At 40.0% G+C, this 19320-nt stretch overlaps 1 protein-coding gene across 1 annotated transcript; it reads left to right on the forward strand.

Annotated features, from left to right (window-relative positions):
• The first annotated feature begins 11481 nt into the window (after window positions 1-11481).
• On the forward strand, window positions 11482-12099 carry LOC127102956 (uncharacterized). Its single transcript, XM_051040268.1, has one exon. It carries the CDS (start codon window positions 11482-11484, stop codon window positions 12097-12099), a length of 618 nt encoding a protein of 205 aa, XP_050896225.1.
• Window positions 12100-19320: the final 7221 nt, after the last annotated feature.

Here is a 19320-nt window from a genome sequence, read left to right on the forward strand (position 1 = left end):
GTAGGGGTATTAGTAGAGCGTGCTAATACTGTGATTGATTATGTGGCATGATATGATTATGTGATAAATATGTGGATGATGTATGATTGTATGCATAATGCTGTGGATGTATCTATTATGTATGCAATTGTGAATGGACTGTTTATGGCTTAGAGTGTGAGCATATGTCCATTGTGGATGATTGTTGATGTTTGCATGACTAAGTGATTTAGCTTGCATATTGTGGCCTTTATGGTGGTAGCTAATTCCCATGGTGAGGAATTAGTGAGTGAGTTATTGTGGATTGTTGTTGATGTTTGCATGCTAGGTGATTAGCGTGCATAGCATAGCCCTTGGGGTGGTAGCTAATTCCCATGGTGAGGAATTAGTGAGTGAGTCACTAGGTCTCAAATGAGTGGGACTAGTGAGCTTGGTAGCCGTATCTGGATTTGATCGGTGAGGTTGAACTATATGTTCACGAATAGTCGGTACCGCATGCATGGAGTCTCATTGCATAATGTATGTATTGTGTATAATATGAATGGATGTGTTCCAATATTATACGTGTGTTTTGATGTTTATGTTGAGCATGATTATGAGTATGAGTTGATGTTGCCGTTACTGAATGTGTAATATGATTAGGGTGATGAGATGTGTTCATTTACTTAGCATTACATGATATTTTATAATGCTTATTATATCGATTGAGGAACTCACCCTTACAACTATGTTTCAGGTAACGTGCAGTGATTTAGTAGAAGCTAGTCCTTGGAGTCTAGTGTAGTTCCTTAGTGAGTCATGCTCTGGTAGATGTAACATCGGGACGGGATGTTTTGCCTTGTTTTCGGTTTGGTTGTTGAATAACCTTACATGTAATGTGTTACATGTTTTGCATGTTGTTGTTAATTTCTATCCGCTGCGAATTATGCAAATGTTTATTTTGATGAATAAATGAGCATGACGAGTTAAATTGGAGCATGGTGTGAAGTGTCAAGTGTGACACCCTTAAATTGCATATATACTCTGATTTATGTTTGGTTGTTTTAATTATTTATTGGGGTATTTTAGAAGGGTGTTACATTAGTGGTATCAGAGCATAGTCGGTCGAGTCGAGTCGTAATTATTCTGTTTCCCTGTACGTGATAGGTGTTGTGTAACCCTATCAGTACTTATTGTTTTAGCTTGTTGGGCTTTCAGAATAGAGATGGCTGGAAGAGGGAGAGACGATGCTGCGATTGCTGAGGCTCTGGGTATGCTAGCTGGAGTACTTGGAGGAAATCCAAATGTTGTGGGAATGGGAGCTGCTCGTCAACTGAGTGAGTTCCAGAAGAATAATCCTCCAATGTTCAAGGGAGCATACGATCCAGATGGTGCTCAGAAGTGGTTGAAGGAGATCGAGAGGATCTTCCGAGTGACTGAGTGTGCTGATAACCAGAAGGTCAGGTTCGGTACGCATATGCTGTCAGAGGAAGCAGATGATTGGTGGGTTGCTGCCCGCACTGAGTTGGAAGCTGCTGGGAGTGCTGAGATCACTTGGGCGGTGTTCAGAGAGAGATTCCTGAGGAAGTACTTTCCAGAGGATGTCAGAGGAAAGAAAGAGATAGAGTTCTTAGAATTGAAGCAGGGCAACCGGTCTGTTACTGAGTATGCTGCTAAGTTCACAGAGCTGTCGAAGTATTTCACTCCCTATGATGAGGCAGTAGCAGATGGGGCAGAGTTGTTTATGCTGTTAGCGACTTTGGAGGCTAAAGATAAACTGGTGATTTGCGATCTAGCCGTGGTGTGTGATTTTCCTGATGTGTTTCCTGAAGAAGTGAATGAATTACCGCCAGAGCGTGAAGTTGAGTTCTCGATTAATTTGGTACCTGGTACTAGGCCGATATCGATGGCTCCGTACCGTATGTCTGCTGTTGAGTTAACTGAATTGAAGAGTCAGTTGGAAGATCTGTTGGATAAGAAATTTATTCGTCCGAGTGTGTCACCGTGGGGCGCACCAGTGTTATTGGTTAAGAAGAAAGAAGGTACTATGAGGTTGTGTGTGGACTACAGGCAACTGAATAAAGTGACGATCAAGAATCGGTATCCTTTGTCGAGGATTGATGATTTGATGGATCAGTTGGTTGGTGCGAGTGTGTTCAGCAAAATAGACTTGAGATCTGGGTATCATCAGATACGTGTGAAAACTGAGGATATTCAGAAGACTGCTTTCAGAACAAGGTATGGACATTATGAGTATTCTGTAATGCCTTTTGGTGTGACTAATGCGCCTGGAGTATTTATGGAGTATATGAATAGGATTTTCCATCCGTACCTAGACAAGTTTGTTGTGGTGTTTATTGACGATATTTTAGTGTATTCGAAATCTGAAGAAGAACATGCTGAACATTTGAGAGTAGTTTTAGAAGTTCTACGAGAAAAGAAGTTATTTGCTAAACTGTCCAAGTGTGAATTTTGGTTAGAAGAGGTTAGTTTTCTTGGTCATGTGATTTCAAGAGGTGGTGTTGCTGTTGATCCTTCTAAGATAGAAGCGGTATCTAAGTGGGAAGCTCCGAAGTCAGTTTCTGAGATAAGGAGTTTTCTTGGACTTGCAGGTTATTATAGGAAATTCATTGAGGGATTTTCTAAGTTGGCGTTACCGTTGACGATGTTGACTAGGAAGGGGCAAGTGTTTGCTTGGGACTCAAAATGTGAAGAAGGTTTCCAAGAGTTAAAGAGAAGGTTAACTACTGCTCCTATTCTGATGTTACCGAGTCCGTCGGAACCGTTTGAGGTTTACTGTGATGCTTCATTGTTGGGTTTGGGTGGTGTTTTGATGCAGAATAAGTAGGTTGTAGCTTATGCTTCGAGACAACTGAAGGTTCATGAGAGGAACTATCCAACACACGATTTAGAGTTGGCAGCTGTGGTATTTGTTCTGGAGTTATGGAGGCATTACTTGTACGGGTCAAGATTTGAGGTTTTCAGTGACCATAAAAGTTTAAAGTATTTGTTTGATCAGAAAGAGCTGAATATGAGACAGAGGAGATGGTTAGAGTTTCTGAAGGATTATGACTTTGGTTTGAATTACCATCCGGGTAAAGCAAACGTAGTGGCTGATGCATTGAGTCGGAAATCATTGCATATGTCTATGTTAATGGTTAAGGAATTGGATTTAATTAAGCAGTTTAGAGACTTGAGTTTGGTGTGTGAGAGTACTCACAATAGTGTTAAATTGGGAATGTTGAAGTTAACGAGTGGTATTCTGGATGAGATTAGAGAAGGTCAGAAATCCGATGTGCTTTTGGTTGATAAGTTGACTCTAGTGAATCAAGGTCAAGGTGATGAATTCAGAGTTGATGAGAATGGTGTTTTGAAATTTGGTAATCGGGTGTGTATTCTGGATGTTACCGAACTTAAGAAGAGTATTCTTGAGGAAGGACATCGTAGTGGCCTGAGTATTCATCCTGGGGCTACGAAGATGTATCATGATTTGAAAAAGTTATTTTGGTGGCTGGGAATGAAAAGAGAAATTGCGAGTTTTGTTTATTCTTGTTTGACTTGTCAGAAGTCAAAGATTGAGCATCAGAAGCCGTCTGGGCTAATGCAACCGTTGGCTATTCCAGAGTGGAAGTGGGATAGTATCAGTATGGATTTTGTTTCTGGTTTACCGAGGACAATTAAGAATTTTGAAGCTATTTGGGTGATTGTTGACAGATTGACAAAATCGGCTCATTTCATTCCGATCAGAATGGATTATCCGTTAGAGAGATTAGTTGAGTTGTATATTGAGAAAATTGTAAGTTTGCATGGTATTCCGTCGAGTATTGTTTCGGACAGAGATCCTAGATTTACATCGAAGTTCTGGGAAGGTTTGCAGAGGGCTTTGGGAACTAAGCTGAGATTGAGTTCTGCATATCATCCGCAGACTGATGGTCAGACTGAGAGGACGATTCAGTCACTGGAGGATCTTTTGAGGGCTTGTGTTTTGGAAAAGGGAGGTGCTTGGGATTGTTATTTACCTTTGATTGAGTTTACCTACAACAATAGTTTTCATTCGAGCATTGGTATGGCACCGTTTGAAGCTTTGTATGGTAGGAGATGTCGGATACCTTTATGTTGGTATGAGTCCGGTGAGAGTGCTGTGGTTGGACCGGAGATTGTTCAACAAACTACGGAAAAGATTAAGATGATTCAGGAGAAGATGAGGATTGCTCAGAGTCGTCAGAAGAGTTATCACGACAAGAGGAGGAAGTCACTTGAGTTTCAAGAGGGAGATCATGTGTTTCTTCGTGTTACTCCGATAACTGGGGTTGGTCGAGCTTTGAAGTCGAAGAAGTTGACACCTCGATTTATTGGTCCTTATCAGATTTTGGAGAGGATAGGGGAGGTAGCCTATCGTATCGCTTTACCGCCGTCACTTGCGAATTTGCATGAGGTTTTTCATGTGTCTCAGTTGAGGAGGTACATTCCTGACCCGTCGCATGTGGTCCAAGTAGATGATGTACAGGTGAGAGATAACCTGACTGTTGAAACATCACCTATGAGGATCGAGGATCGAGAGTTGAAGCAGTTGCGGGGTAAAGAGATTGCTTTGGTAAAGGTAGCTTGGGGAGGACCAGCAGGTGGCAATGTGACTTGGGAACTTGAGAGTCAGATGAAGGAGTCTTATCCAGAGTTATTCGCTTGAGGTATGTTTTTGAGGACGAAAACTCTTTTAGTGGGGGAGAGTTGTAACACCCTGATAAAATAATAATAATTATTTAAATTAAGTTAATAGTATATTTATTAATTTAATTAAATAATTAGAATTATTGGATTATTATTGGGATATAAGTTGGAATATATAAAAAGGTCCCATTTGGTAAAGAAAGTTTTTCTCACGTAAAACAGAAAAGCGACTGAAATTGGAGAAAAGGCAAAGAGGAAGAGCAGGAGAAGAGGGTTGAAGAAGGAAGAGCTTGAAGCTTTAGGATTGCCGGATTAACTCAGGTAAGGGGGGTTTATCGTCGTTTAATGGGTATTATGGGTTAACATGTAATGGGTAGTGATAAGCCATTGATTTGACCCTAATTGGGATGTTGAATGCTGAAAAATTGAGATGAATAAGTTATGTTAAAGCTGTAATTGAATATGTAATTGGATGAGTCTTGATTTTCCGAAAGTGTAGCTTTTTACGGAATGGGAATCGGAGGTCCGGAAGTCCTCCAACGGCGGAAAATGCGGAGAATTCTGCATTCTGCTTCGTGTTAGCGCAGGAACAGCTTTCTGTCTTGCGTTAACCGGTTAACCCAGGGTGTTAACCGGTTAACACTGTTATGAATTGTGAAATATTGCTGTCTGTCTTGCGTTAACCGGTTAACCCAGGGTGTTAACCGGTTAACACTGTTGTGAATTGCCAGGAAGCGTGTTTTGTGTTGCGTTAACCGGTTAACCCAGGGCGTTAACCGGTTAACACTGTGTGAAAAGTGAAAAATTTATATTTAAATGTGGTGTGCATGTTTGATGCTTGGCCTATATTGGCGTATGATATAATAGGGATCATTTCCCGTTGTTTTGAGCGGTAGGGGTATTAGTAGAGCGTGCTAATACTGTGATTGATTATGTGGCATGATATGATTATGTGATAAATATGTGGATGATGTATGATTGTATGCATAATGCTGTGGATGTATCTATTATGTATGCAATTGTGAATGGACTGTTTATGGCTTAGAGTGTGAGCATATGTCCATTGTGGATGATTGTTGATGTTTGCATGACTAAGTGATTTAGCTTGCATATTGTGGCCTTTATGGTGGTAGCTAATTCCCATGGTGAGGAATTAGTGAGTGAGTTATTGTGGATTGTTGTTGATGTTTGCATGCTAGGTGATTAGCGTGCATAGCATAGCCCTTGGGGTGGTAGCTAATTCCCATGGTGAGGAATTAGTGAGTGAGTCACTAGGTCTCAAATGAGTGGGACTAGTGAGCTTGGTAGCCGTATCTGGATTTGATCGGTGAGGTTGAACTATATGTTCACGAATAGTCGGTACCGCATGCATGGAGTCTCATTGCATAATGTATGTATTGTGTATAATATGAATGGATGTGTTCCAATATTATACGTGTGTTTTGATGTTTATGTTGAGCATGATTATGAGTATGAGTTGATGTTGCCGTTACTGAATGTGTGATATGATTAGGGTGATGAGATGTGTTCATTTACTTAGCATTACATGATATTTTATAATGCTTATTATATTGATTGAGGAACTCACCCTTACAACTATGTTTCAGGTAATGTGCAGTGATTTAGTAGAAGCTAGTCCTTGGAGTCTAGTGTAGTTCCTTAGTGAGTCATGCTCTGGTAGATGTAACATCGGGACGGGATGTTTTGCCTTGTTTTCGGTTTGGTTGTTGAATAACCTTACATGTAATGTGTTACATGTTTTGCATGTTGTTGTTAATTTCTATCCGCTGCGAATTATGCAAATGTTTATTTTGATGAATAAATGAGCATGACGAGTTAAATTGGAACATGGTGTGAAGTGTCAAGTGTGACACCCTTAAATTGCATATATACTCTGATTTATGTTTGGTTGTTTTAATTATTTATTGGGGTATTTTAGAAGGGTGTTACATAATCCGCCTACGCGGACTTAGAACGAAGTGAAATATGGATCTCGACCCACTAGAAAATCTTCCAACGGGATATTCCGAATCAAATGATGAGGGTCATTTGTTTTGAGTAAAATAGTGGGAGCATATTTAATTAAAGGCCTAATTGAATATGTCAATGATACTTATATTTTCATTAATCCTTGTGTAGATTACCATGACAGCAAACACCTCTAACAACATCCTGCGATCAATCCTTGATAAGGAAAAATTGTCTGGGACAAATTTTCTGGATTGGCACCGAAACCTGAGGATTGTCCTCAAACATGATAAAAAGCTGTATGTCTTGGAGACATCTGTTCCTGAAGAGGAACCTCCTAGTTCTGCACCTAAGGCAGAAAGAGATGCTTATAAGAAGCATGTCGATGATGCCAATGAAACTGCTTTTCTCATGCTGGCTACCATGAACTCAGAATTGCAAAAGCAACATGAGAACATGTCAGCGTTCGATATGATCGAACACCTGAAGTTGCTCTATCAAGAGCAAGCAAGGCATGAGAGTTTTGAAGTTTCAAAAGCCCTTTTTTCAAAGCAAGTTAGCTGAGGGAGCCCCTGTAGGTCCCCATGTACTCAAGATGATTGGGTATGTGGAAAACCTTGAGAGATTGGGTTTTCCCCTCGAAAAGGAACTTGCAACTGATTTGATCTTGCAATCGTTGCCAGATAGTTTCAGTCAATTTGTCCTAAATTTCAATATGATTGATATGGACAAATCTCTTCCTGAACTGCTCGCCATGTTAAGAACTGCCGAGCAGAATCTGAAGTCAAAAGGGAAGTCCATTCTGATGATCGGAAATGGAAAGAGACAAAACAAAAGGCCCACTAAGCAGAGTGATAAGGGGAAGGGCAAGGAAGTTGCCAATCCCAGACCCACTGCTGCTTTGAAGCCTAGTGGAGGCATAACAAAAGAAGGCACCTGCTTCCATTGCGGTAAGACCGGACACTGGAAGAGGAACTGCCCAAAGTACCTGGAAGATAAGAAGAATGGAGTAGAGACTTCAACTTCAGGTATTTTTGTTATTAATTTATCTACTTCTGCATCATGAGTATTAGATACTGGATGCAGTTCTCACATTTATATAAATGTGCAGGAACTAAAAAGGAGTAGAGATTTGGCAAAAGGTGAAGTCGACCTACGAGTTGGCTATGGAGCAAAGGTTGCTGCTTTAGCCGTAGGAACTTTTGTATTGACTTTACCTAGTGGTTTAATAATTCAGTTAGAGAACTGTTATTATGTACCTGCAATTAGCAGGAATATTATTTCCATTGCTTGTTTGGACAAGTTTGGTTTTTCATTTATAATAAAGAACAATTGTTGCTCAATTTATTTGAATGATATATTCTATGCTACTGCACAAATGAACAATGGACTATATGTCCTTGATCTTGAAATGCCTATTAATAACATTAATACAAAAGGGTGAAACCTAACGAGTTAAAACCAACTAGGTAAGAATATTAAAACTCTTCGATCAGATCGAAGTGATGAGTATTTAATCCTAGAGTTTGATGACCATCTGAAAGAGTGTGGGATCCTATCCCAACTTACTCCTCCTGGAACATCCCAATGGAAGGGTGTATCTGAGAGAAGAAATCGAACCCTGTTGGACATGGTCCGATCCATGATGAGTCACACCAATCTTCCAAACTCCTTTTTGAGGACATACACCATTGACATCAGCTTACACACTTAACCGTGTTCCATCCAAAAGGTTGAAAAGACACCATATGAGATATGGAGTGGTAAGAGACCACATATGTCTTACATGAAGATTTGGGGTTGCGAAGTTTATGTGAAACGACAAATTTCAACTAAGCTTGAGCCCAACTCTGACAAATGCTTATTTGTGGGGTATCCTAAAGAAACAAGAGGATATTATTTCTACAATCCTTCTGAGGGCAAAATGTTTGTCGCTCGAACTTGAGTTTTCCTAGAAAGGGATTTTATTTCCAAAGGAATCAGTGGGAGGAAAGTAGAACTTGAAGAAATTCAAGAATCACAAAGTATCGATACACCTATGGAGGAATTAGAGCAGGAAACACAAATAGTTGTGTAAGAGCAACCTGCTCAAATAGAACAAGACCAGCGTAGGTCAGGCAGGATACGTCACCTACCTGAGATATATGGATATCTGATCAAGGTGATGTATTACTCATGGATCAAGATGAGCCTGTGACCTACTCATGGAATCTTCGTTTTGATGAAACAGTAAAACTGTATGGATTCATCAAGAACGAAGATGAGACTTGTGTCTACAAGAAGGTTAGTGGGAGCATGATCGTATTCCTGGTATTATATGTAGATGACATATTACTCATCGGAATCGATATCCCTACCCTGCAACAAGTAAAGTCTTGGTTGGGGAAATGCTTTTCTATGAAGGACCTAGGTGAAGCAACCTATATATTAGGAATCAGAATCTATAGAGATAGATCACAAAACTACTTGGCCTAAGTCAGAGTACATACATAGACAAAGTGCTGAGACGCTTTAATATGAATGATTCCAATCTGGTTATGTGTTTTGCTTAAATGGTGGCACTGTGAGCTTGAAAAGTTCAACGCAAGATGCAGTTGCTGATTCTACAAACTGAGGCCGAGTATATTGCTGCCTTAAGTGCAGCAAAGGAAGTTGTTTGGATAAATAAACTTGGCATAGTCCCTAGCATTGTGGATCCCATTGGTCTCTATTATGATAACAATGGTGTTATCGCACAAGCTAAGGAGCCTAGATCTCACCAACGATCCAAACACATACTTAGGCGTTGTGCAAAAATATATAAAGTACCTACACTTGACAATATAGTTGACCCACTGACAAAGCCTCTTGCGCAGCAGAAGCATGATGGACATACTAGATCAATGGGCATACGGGGTATGCCTGATTGGCTCTAGTGCTAGTGGGAGATTGTTGGTGTAAGCCCTAGAGGCCAATACTTTTGGTACTTGTATCGAATTATTTATTAATAATAAAAGGCATTTTCTTTATTATGGTTGATTAATAAAGTCCCTAGAATAGATAGTCCGTTTAATGTATTAAGTGTGACTTAATCATGAGAACACATTAAACATAAGGGCACTGTTCTTAAAGTATCCGTAGTCAAGCTTTAATGTGAAGTGGGATAACATTAAAGCATTAAGACTATTATGTTTGTAATTTGATGATCACATCTCATGGGTCATGGATAAAGAGTTATCAAGTCTTAAACATAGGTATGAATATTAGGAGTAATATTTATACCAGATTGACCCGCTATGAGAATACTATATAGAAAGTTATGCAAAGTGTCATAAGTTATTCTCATGGTGATAATAGTGTATACCACTCTTCGACCTGAAATCACTATGGATCCTAGATGTAGAGTCGAGTGCTTTGTTGCTGATCCAACGTTGTCCGTAACTGGATAACCATAAAGACAGTTGATGGGTACTCCACAAAGCATGCTGAGGGACATGAGTGTCCTAGATGGAATTTGCCCATCCTGCGTAACAGGATAAATGTCTATGGGCCCAATATTGAACTAGACAAGGATGACACGGTCTATACCTTGTGTTCAATATAGACATAAGGGAAAAGGGGTAATTATACACATAATTATTATCACAGGAGGTTTTGTCAGATCACATGACATTTTCGTGACTTGGGTAGCAGTGATGTGTTGCTAGATACCGCTCACTGTTTATTATGTTAAATGCGTGATTTAATATAATTGCCAATGCCGCGAAAACCTATAGGGTCACACACAAAGGACGGATTGATGAGAGATAGAATAATTAAGGAACATCGTAAGATACGGTGTACTTAAGTAGAATACGAAATATGGTAAGGTACCAAATACTTAAGTGATTTTGGCATTTTATGAGATATGGGCCAAAATGCACTTAAGTGGGCTTTTTGGCTTGAAGCCCACACAAGTGGTTCTATAAATAGAACCCCTTGGGTAGAAGCATTGTAACTCACTGAGACAGAAAACACAACTGAAGAGTTGGAATTTCGTATCTCTCTCTCACTCAAAGCCTTCATTCATAACAGCTAGCACTGCGATTGAAGGAATCCGTTCGTGTGGACTGAGTAGAGACGTTGTCATCGTTCAACGTTCGTGATCGCCCCGTGGATCTGTATCAAAGGTTTTGATCATTATCAGAAATCTGCACCAAAGGTTTGAATCGCCACAAGAGGTAACGATTCTATCACTGATCATGCCCATTCGTAAGGATCACTAAATGGAGAAAATTTTAAATTCCGCTGCGCCTTGGATGTCAATTCTCCTACACCTTGCGTGCCTAGCATGAAGACCTTGCGTGCCTAGCATGAAGACTCCTCTAGAGTAGACACGTTGATTCATGAAGGGTCCATGACTCTAGGAGCCCCTCTTAGAACTAGTTTCTGCTTTGGTGGTTGTGGAATGTTGGACTCCAAGGGTCTCTTCTTGTTGCACCCAACATGAAAACTTTGCTCAGAAGAGACCTTTCGTCACTCTTGTCATAAAGCGGCTAGCCTGTTGCATGACGTTGATACGATTATGGTCCGTGACTCTGGGAACCTTATCCATCAATATATAAACTATCCTATGAGCGGGTTTATGGGTAGAAATCCTATAACTATCTATTAAGAAGCCTAGCTATTAGGTTGTTCTGAGTTACTCATGTTACCTCGAATCCTAACTATAGTTGTGTTGCATTTTCTTTGCATACCAAAACACACAAAAAATGCATTGCATCCATTCACATGCCATCACATTTGCATTCATAAGCATGCATTGCATATCATTTTCCAAAATACCAAAAAACTCATCCATCCTTTGTCCATAACCCGCATCTAATTTCCTGACACCTGTATCAGACTCGCAGTAGCTTTTGAAAGATCATGGACCCTAAAGAGCAAAACCAGACTATGTCAAGAGATGATATTGACGTAATGAGAAACCAGTTGAACCAACTCATAGAGGTTATGGTAGCTTTGGCAAATAGAGAGGACAACATTCAACGGACTGTCGTCACTGGAAATGTCATTCCACCTCAAGTGAACAATCGAGCTCAACCTCAGCCTGTTCGGATCCCTTTTGAGAACCCTGCTATACAAGAGCATCACATTATCCAAGATGGACATTACTCACCTCATGATGCAATTAAGTATCATAGTTTTACATTCTCAGAGCCAAATGACCAAGGGGCAATCTTGGTGAGGAAGACCAAGAGACCAGAGGTTATTGAGATTGTTGAAAAGTACCATGTGCTGAATGAAAGACTGGAAGCTATAGAGGGGCATGATTATTATGATCTGGATACTTTAAACATGTGTTTAGTGTCTGACCTGGTTTTACCCCCGAAATTTAAAGTACCCCACTTTCAGAAGTACAAAGGGGATAGCTGCCCAAAACGCCATTTGGTGATGTTCTGCCGAAAAATGACCTCCTATGCTCTCGACGAAAAGCTAATGATTCACTATTTTCAAGACATTTTGAGTGGGGCATCATTGAGTTAGTACATGGAATTAGAAAGAAGCCATATTCAATCATGGTAGGACCTAGATAATGCTTTTCTAAAGCAGTACCAATACAATTTGGACACGGCTCCTAATCGGTTTCAGTTGAAATATCTATCTCTAAATAGTGATGGACATACTAGATCAATGGGCATACGGGGTATGCCTGATTGGCTCTAGTGCTAGTGGGAGATTGTTGGTGTAAGCCCTAGAGGCCAATACTTTTGGTACTTGTATCGAATTATTTATTAATAATAAAAGGCATTTTCTTTATTATGGTTGATTAATAAAGTCCCTAGAATAGATAGTCCGTTTAATGTATTAAGTGTGACTTAATCATGAGAACACATTAAACATAAGGGCACTGTTCTTAAAGTATCCGTAGTCAAGCTTTAATGTGAAGTGGGATAACATTAAAGCATTAAGACTATTATGTTTGTAATTTGATGATCACATCTCATGGGTCATGGATAAAGAGTTATCAAGTCTTAAACATAGGTATGAATATTAGGAGTAATATTTATACCAGATTGACCCGCTATGAGAATACTATATAGAAAGTTATGCAAAGTGTCATAAGTTATTCTCATGGTGATAATAGTGTATACCACTCTTCGACCTGAAATCACTATGGATCCTAGATGTAGAGTCGAGTGCTTTGTTGCTGATCCAACGTTGTCCGTAACTGGATAACCATAAAGACAGTTGATGGGTACTCCACAAAGCATGCTGAGGGACATGAGTGTCCTAGATGGAATTTGCCCATCCTGCGTAACAGGATAAATGTCTATGGGCCCAATATTGAACTAGACAAGGATGACACGGTCTATACCTTGTGTTCAATATAGACATAAGGGAAAAGGGGTAATTATACACATAATTATTATCACAGGAGGTTTTGTCAGATCACATGACATTTTCGTGACTTGGGTAGCAGTGATGTGTTGCTAGATACCGCTCACTGTTTATTATGTTAAATGCGTGATTTAATATAATTGCCAATGCCGCGAAAACCTATAGGGTCACACACAAAGGACGGATTGATGAGAGATAGAATAATTAAGGAACATCGTAAGGTACGGTGTACTTAAGTAGAATACGAAATATGGTAAGGTACCAAATACTTAAGTGATTTTGGCATTTTATGAGATATGGGCCAAAATGCACTTAAGTGGGCTTTTTGGCTTGAAGCCCACACAAGTGGTTCTATAAATAGAACCCCTTGGGTAGAAGCATTGTAACTCACTGAGACAGAAAACACAACTGAAGAGTTGGAATTTCGTATCTCTCTCTCACTCAAAGCCTTCATTCATAACAGCTAGCACTGCGATTGAAGGAATCCGTTCGTGTGGACTGAGTAGAGACGTTGTCATCGTTCAACGTTCGTGATCGCCCCGTGGATCTGTATCAAAGGTTTTGATCATTATCAGAAATCTGCACCAAAGGTTTGAATCGCCACAAGAGGTAACGATTCTATCACTGATCATGCCCATTCGTAAGGATCACTAAATGGAGAAAATTTTAAATTCCGCTGCGCCTTGGATGGCAATTCTCCTACACCTTGCGTGCCTAGCATGAAGACCTTGCGTGCCTAGCATGAAGACTCCTCTAGAGTAGACACGTTGATTCATGAAGGGTCCATGACTCTAGGAGCCCCTCTTAGAACTAGTTTCTGCTTTGGTGGTTGTGTAATGTTGGACTCCAAGGGTCTCTTCTTGTTGCACCCAACATGAAAACTTCGCTCAGAAGAGACCTTTCGTCACTCTTGTCATAAAGCGGCTAGCCTGTTGCATGACGTTGATACGATTATGGTCCGTGACTCTGGGAACCTTATCCATCAATATATAAACTATCCTATGAGCGGGTTTATGGGTAGAAATCCTATAACTATCTATTAAGAAGCCTAACTATTAGGTTGTTCTGAGTTACTCATGTTACCTCGAATCCTAACTATAGTTGTGTTGCATTTTCTTTGCATACCAAAACACACAAAAAATGCATTGCATCCATTCACATGCCATCACATTTGCATTCATAAGCATGCATTGCATATCATTTTCCAAAATACCAAAAAACTCATCCATCCTTTGTCCATAACCCGCATCTAATTTCCTGACACCTGTATCAGACTCGCAGTAGCTTTTGAAAGATCATGGACCCTAAAGAGCAAAACCAGACTATGTCAAGAGATGATATTGACGTAATGAGAAACCAGTTAAACCAACTCATAGAGGTTATGGTAGCTTTGGCAAATAGAGAGGACAACATTCAACGGACTGTCGTCACTGAAAATGTCATTCCACCTCAAGTGAACAATCGAGCTCAACCTCAGTCTGTTCGGATCCCTTTTGAGAACCCTGCTATACAAGAGCATCACATTATCCAAGATGGACATTACTCACCTCATGATGCAATTAAGTATCATAGTTTTGCATTCTCAGAGCCAAATGACCAAGGGGCAATCTTGGTGAGGAAGACCAAGAGACCAGAGGTTATTGAGATTGTTGAAAAGTACCATGTGCTGAATGAAAGACTGGAAGCTATAGAGAGGCATGATTATTATGATCTGGATACTTTAAACATGTGTTTAGTGTCTGACCTGGTTTTACCCCCGAAATTTAAAGTACCCCACTTTCAGAAGTACAAAGGGGATAGCTGCCCAAAACGCCATTTGGTGATGTTCTGCCGAAAAATGACCTCCTATGCTCTCGACGAAAAGCTAATGATTCACTATTTTCAAGACATTTTGAGTGGGGCATCATTGAGTTAGTACATGGAATTAGAAAGAAGCCATATTCAATCATGGTAGGACCTAGATAATGCTTTTCTAAAGCAGTACCAATACAATTTGGACACGGCTCCTAATCGGTTTCAGTTGAAATATCTATCTCTAAATAATGATGGACATACTAGATCAATGGGCATACGGGGTATGCCTGATTGGCTCTAGTGCTAGTGGGAGATTGTTGGTGTAAGCCCTAGAGGCCAATACTTTTGGTACTTGTATCGAATTATTTATTAATAATAAAAGGCATTTTCTTTATTATGGTTGATTAATAAAGTCCCTAGAATAGATAGTCCGTTTAATGTATTAAGTGTGACTTAATCATGAGAACACATTAAACATAAGGGCACTGTTCTTAAAGTATCCGTAGTCAAGCTTTAATGTGAAGTGGGATAACATTAAAGCATTAAGACTATTATGTTTGTAATTTGATGATCACATCTCATGGGTCATGGATAAAGAGTTATCAAGTCTTAAACATAGGTATGAATATTAGGAGTAATATTTATACCAGATTGACCCGCTATGAGAATACTATATAGAAAGTTATGCAAAGTGTCATAAGTTATTCTCATGGTGATAATAGTGTATACCACTCTTCGACCTGAAATCACTATGGATCCTAGATGTAGAGTCGAGTGCTTTGTTGCTGATCCAACGTTGTCCGTAACTGGATAACCATAAAGACAGTTGATGGGTACTCCACAAAGCATGCTGAGGGACATGAGTGTCCTAGATGGAATTTGCCCATCCTGCGTAACAGGATAAATGTCTATGGGCCCAATATTGAACTAGACAAGGATGACACGGTCTATACCTTGTGTTCAATATAGACATAAGGGAAAAGGGGTAATTATACACATAATTATTATCACAGGAGGTTTTGTCAGATCACATGACATTTTCGTGACTTGGGTAGCAGTGATGTGTTGCTAGATACCGCTCACTGTTTATTATGTTAAATGCGTGATTTAATATAATTGTCAATGCCGCGAAAACCTATAGGGTCACACACAAAGGACGGATTGATGAGAGATAGAATAATTAAGGAACATCGTAAGGTACGGTGTACTTAAGTAGAATACGAAATATGGTAAGGTACCAAATACTTAAGTGATTTTGGCATTTTATGAGATATGGGCCAAAATGCACTTAAGTGGGCTTTTTGGCTTGAAGCCCACACAAGTGGTTCTATAAATAGAACCCCTTGGGTAGAAGCATTGTAACTCACTGAGACAGAAAACACAACTGAAGAGTTGGAATTTCGTATCTCTCTCTCACTCAAAGCCTTCATTCATAACAGCTAGCACTGCCATTGAAGGAATCCGTTCGTGTGGACTGAGTAGAGACGTTGTCATCGTTCAACGTTCGTGATCGCCCCGTGGATCTGTATCAAAGGTTTTGATCATTATCAGAAATCTGCACCAAAGGTTTGAATCGCCACAAGAGGTAACGATTCTATCACTGATCATGCCCATTCGTAAGGATCACTAAATGGAGAAAATTTTAAATTCCGCTGCGCCTTGGATGGCAATTCTCCTACACCTTGCGTGCCTAGCATGAAGACCTTGCGTGCCTAGCATGAAGACTCCTCTAGAGTAGACACGTTGATTCATGAAGGGTCCATGACTCTAGGAGCCCCTCTTAGAACTAGTTTCTGCTTTGGTGGTTGTGTAATGTTGGACTCCAAGGGTCTCTTCTTGCTGCACCCAACATGAAAACTTCGCTCAGAAGAGACCTTTCGTCACTCTTGTCATAAAGCGGCTAGCCTGTTGCATGACGTTGATACGATTATGGTCCGTGACTCTGGGAACCTTATCCATCAATATATAAACTATCCTATGAGCGGGTTTATGGGTAGAAATCCTATAACTATCTATTAAGAAGCCTAGCTATTAGGTTGTTCTGAGTTACTCATGTTACCTCGAATCCTAACTATAGTTGTGTTGCATTTTCTTTGCATACCAAAACACACAAAAAATGCATTGCATCCATTCACATGCCATCACATTTGCATTCATAAGCATGCATTGCATATCATTTTCCAAAATACCAAAAAACTCATCCATCCTTTGTCCATAACCCGCATCTAATTTCCTGACACCTGTATCAGACTCGCAGTAGCTTTTGAAAGATCATGGACCCTAAAGAGCAAAACCAGACTATGTCAAGAGATGATATTGACGTAATGAGAAACCAGTTGAACCAACTCATAGAGGTTATGGTAGCTTTGGCAAATAGAGAGGACAACATTCAACGGACTGTCGTCACTGAAAATGTCATTCCACCTCAAGTGAACAATCGAGCTCAACCTCAGCCTGTTCGGATCCCTTTTGAGAACCCTGCTATACAAGAGCATCACATTATCCAAGATGGACATTACTCACCTCATGATGCAATTAAGTATCATAGTTTTGCATTCTCAGAGCCAAATGACCAAGGGGCAATCTTGGTGAGGAAGACCAAGAGACCAGAGGTTATTGAGATTGTTGAAAAGTACCATGTGCTGAATGAAAGACTGGAAGCTATAGAGGGGCATGATTATTATGATCTGGATACTTTAAACATGTGTTTAGTGTCTGACCTGGTTTTACCCCCGAAATTTAAAGTACCCCACTTTCAGAAGTACAAAGGGGATAGCTGCCCAAAACGCCATTTGGTGATGTTCTGCCGAAAAATGACCTCCTATGCTCTCGACGAAAAGCTAATGATTCACTATTTTCAAGACATTTTGAGTGGGGCATCATTGAGTTAGTACATGGAATTAGAAAGAAGCCATATTCAATCATGGTAGGACCTAGATAATGCTTTTCTAAAGCAGTACCAATACAATTTGGACACGGCTCCTAATCGGTTTCAGTTGAAATATCTATCTCTAAATAGTGATGAGTCATTCAAAGAGTACGTCCAAAGATGGAGAGAGTTTGTTGCTCATGTTCAACCTCCTCTCTCAGAGAAATAATTGGTGGATATGTTTTGGATACTCTACAAAGCCCATACTTCGAAAGGATGGTAGGCAGTGCATCAACAAGTTTCTCGGACCTGGTGAAAGTTGGAGAGCACATCGAGAGCGGTCTTAAAAGCGGAAGACTCCAAGGTATCTCGAGTATGCAGAATATTGAGACTGAATCCCTTAGTGATTCCCAAGAGAAAGAGGAGTATGGAACTGAATCAACCTCGAAAGCTCACCAAGCTCCACAAACTCCATCTCCGGTGCCATATTATCGACATCCATATGCAACGACTGTTCAATGCCAGTAACCATTACCTCCCGATCCTCAGTACTAATAACCACGACAAGGTTCGCCAAATCAACCTACTCAGGTTCCGCGTCAACACCAATGTCAGAATAACCGGGCTCGAAATCCAAATAATCAACATCGTCGTTAGAATCAACGTGGACCTCCAAACCGGCAAGAAAGAAAGGTTTTCCATATTGACCCAATTCTAATGACGTATAGTCAATTTTGGTCTCAGTTGGTTCAAAGCTCGTCGATAGCTCCTAGAGAGACCAGGTCCATGAAGTTCCCATTCTCTCCTTGGTACAACCCAAATGTCCAATGTGAGTTTGATGATGGAGTGGTGGAGCACCTAATAAAAGAGTGTAAGGTCTTCCAAGAATAAGTGAAACGTATGATCAACAAAGGGAAACTGCATTTTGATGGCCCAAATGTGGTGAACGGTCCATTATCCTAGTGAGAGCGAAGACTTCATAAGGTACTTCCCAGAGCCAACAAATCAAGACAAAGAAGCCCATCCTCAACACTAGCAATTATTTGGCTATTTTAGCATTTCATTTGTATTTCTTTGCATGTTAAACGTTGTTTTCTTCTAAGCATTGTTGTTTTCTTTTAACGGTAATATTAATGAAGTGGTCATTGTAAGACCCCAATTTTGACCATAAGATCCCTCATGCTATCTCATCATATGCATTAGCCTTGGAATCACACATTGGCATCCTCCTTACCCCATATTCATTGGGTTTGCATTGGGAGAGATCACCAAGCACTTTTGATTGTATCATACTTTGTTTTTCATTATTTACTAACCAAAATACCAAAAAAAAATAAAAATATATAGTTTGTTACTTTTGTAGGTAGTGTGTGTGCTCACCTATGCTCTATCAAGATCATATCTAGGGTTTGAGACCCTCAATGCTAGGAGTTCAATCAAGAAATAGTTCACATTGGCTCTAATCATCATTGTTAGAGTATGGCACGGATCTAGAAGGGGGGGGGGGGGGTTGAATAGATCCCAATTAAAATTTGAGTCGGCGCTACCAATTAAAAAAATTGGTTTTGAAAATTTGTTTTAAGTGCGGAAGCGGCCGAGGAAAATATAGTCTAAAACGAACCGTTATTGGAAAACCAGATATGCGTCAAGCCTATGGATTAGTGATAATGTAGAATACGAATCACTACACTAGTCACACTATC

Source organism: Lathyrus oleraceus, chromosome 7 (assembly GCF_024323335.1).
Source record: "Lathyrus oleraceus cultivar Zhongwan6 chromosome 7, CAAS_Psat_ZW6_1.0, whole genome shotgun sequence".
NCBI classification, from domain to species: domain Eukaryota; kingdom Viridiplantae; phylum Streptophyta; class Magnoliopsida; order Fabales; family Fabaceae; genus Lathyrus; species Lathyrus oleraceus.

What these genes read in the sequence shown, in the direction of transcription:
- LOC127102956 (XM_051040268.1), top strand. Translation starts at nt 11,482, where the DNA reads ATGGACCCTAAAGAGCAAAACCAGACTATGTCAAGAGATGATATTGAC.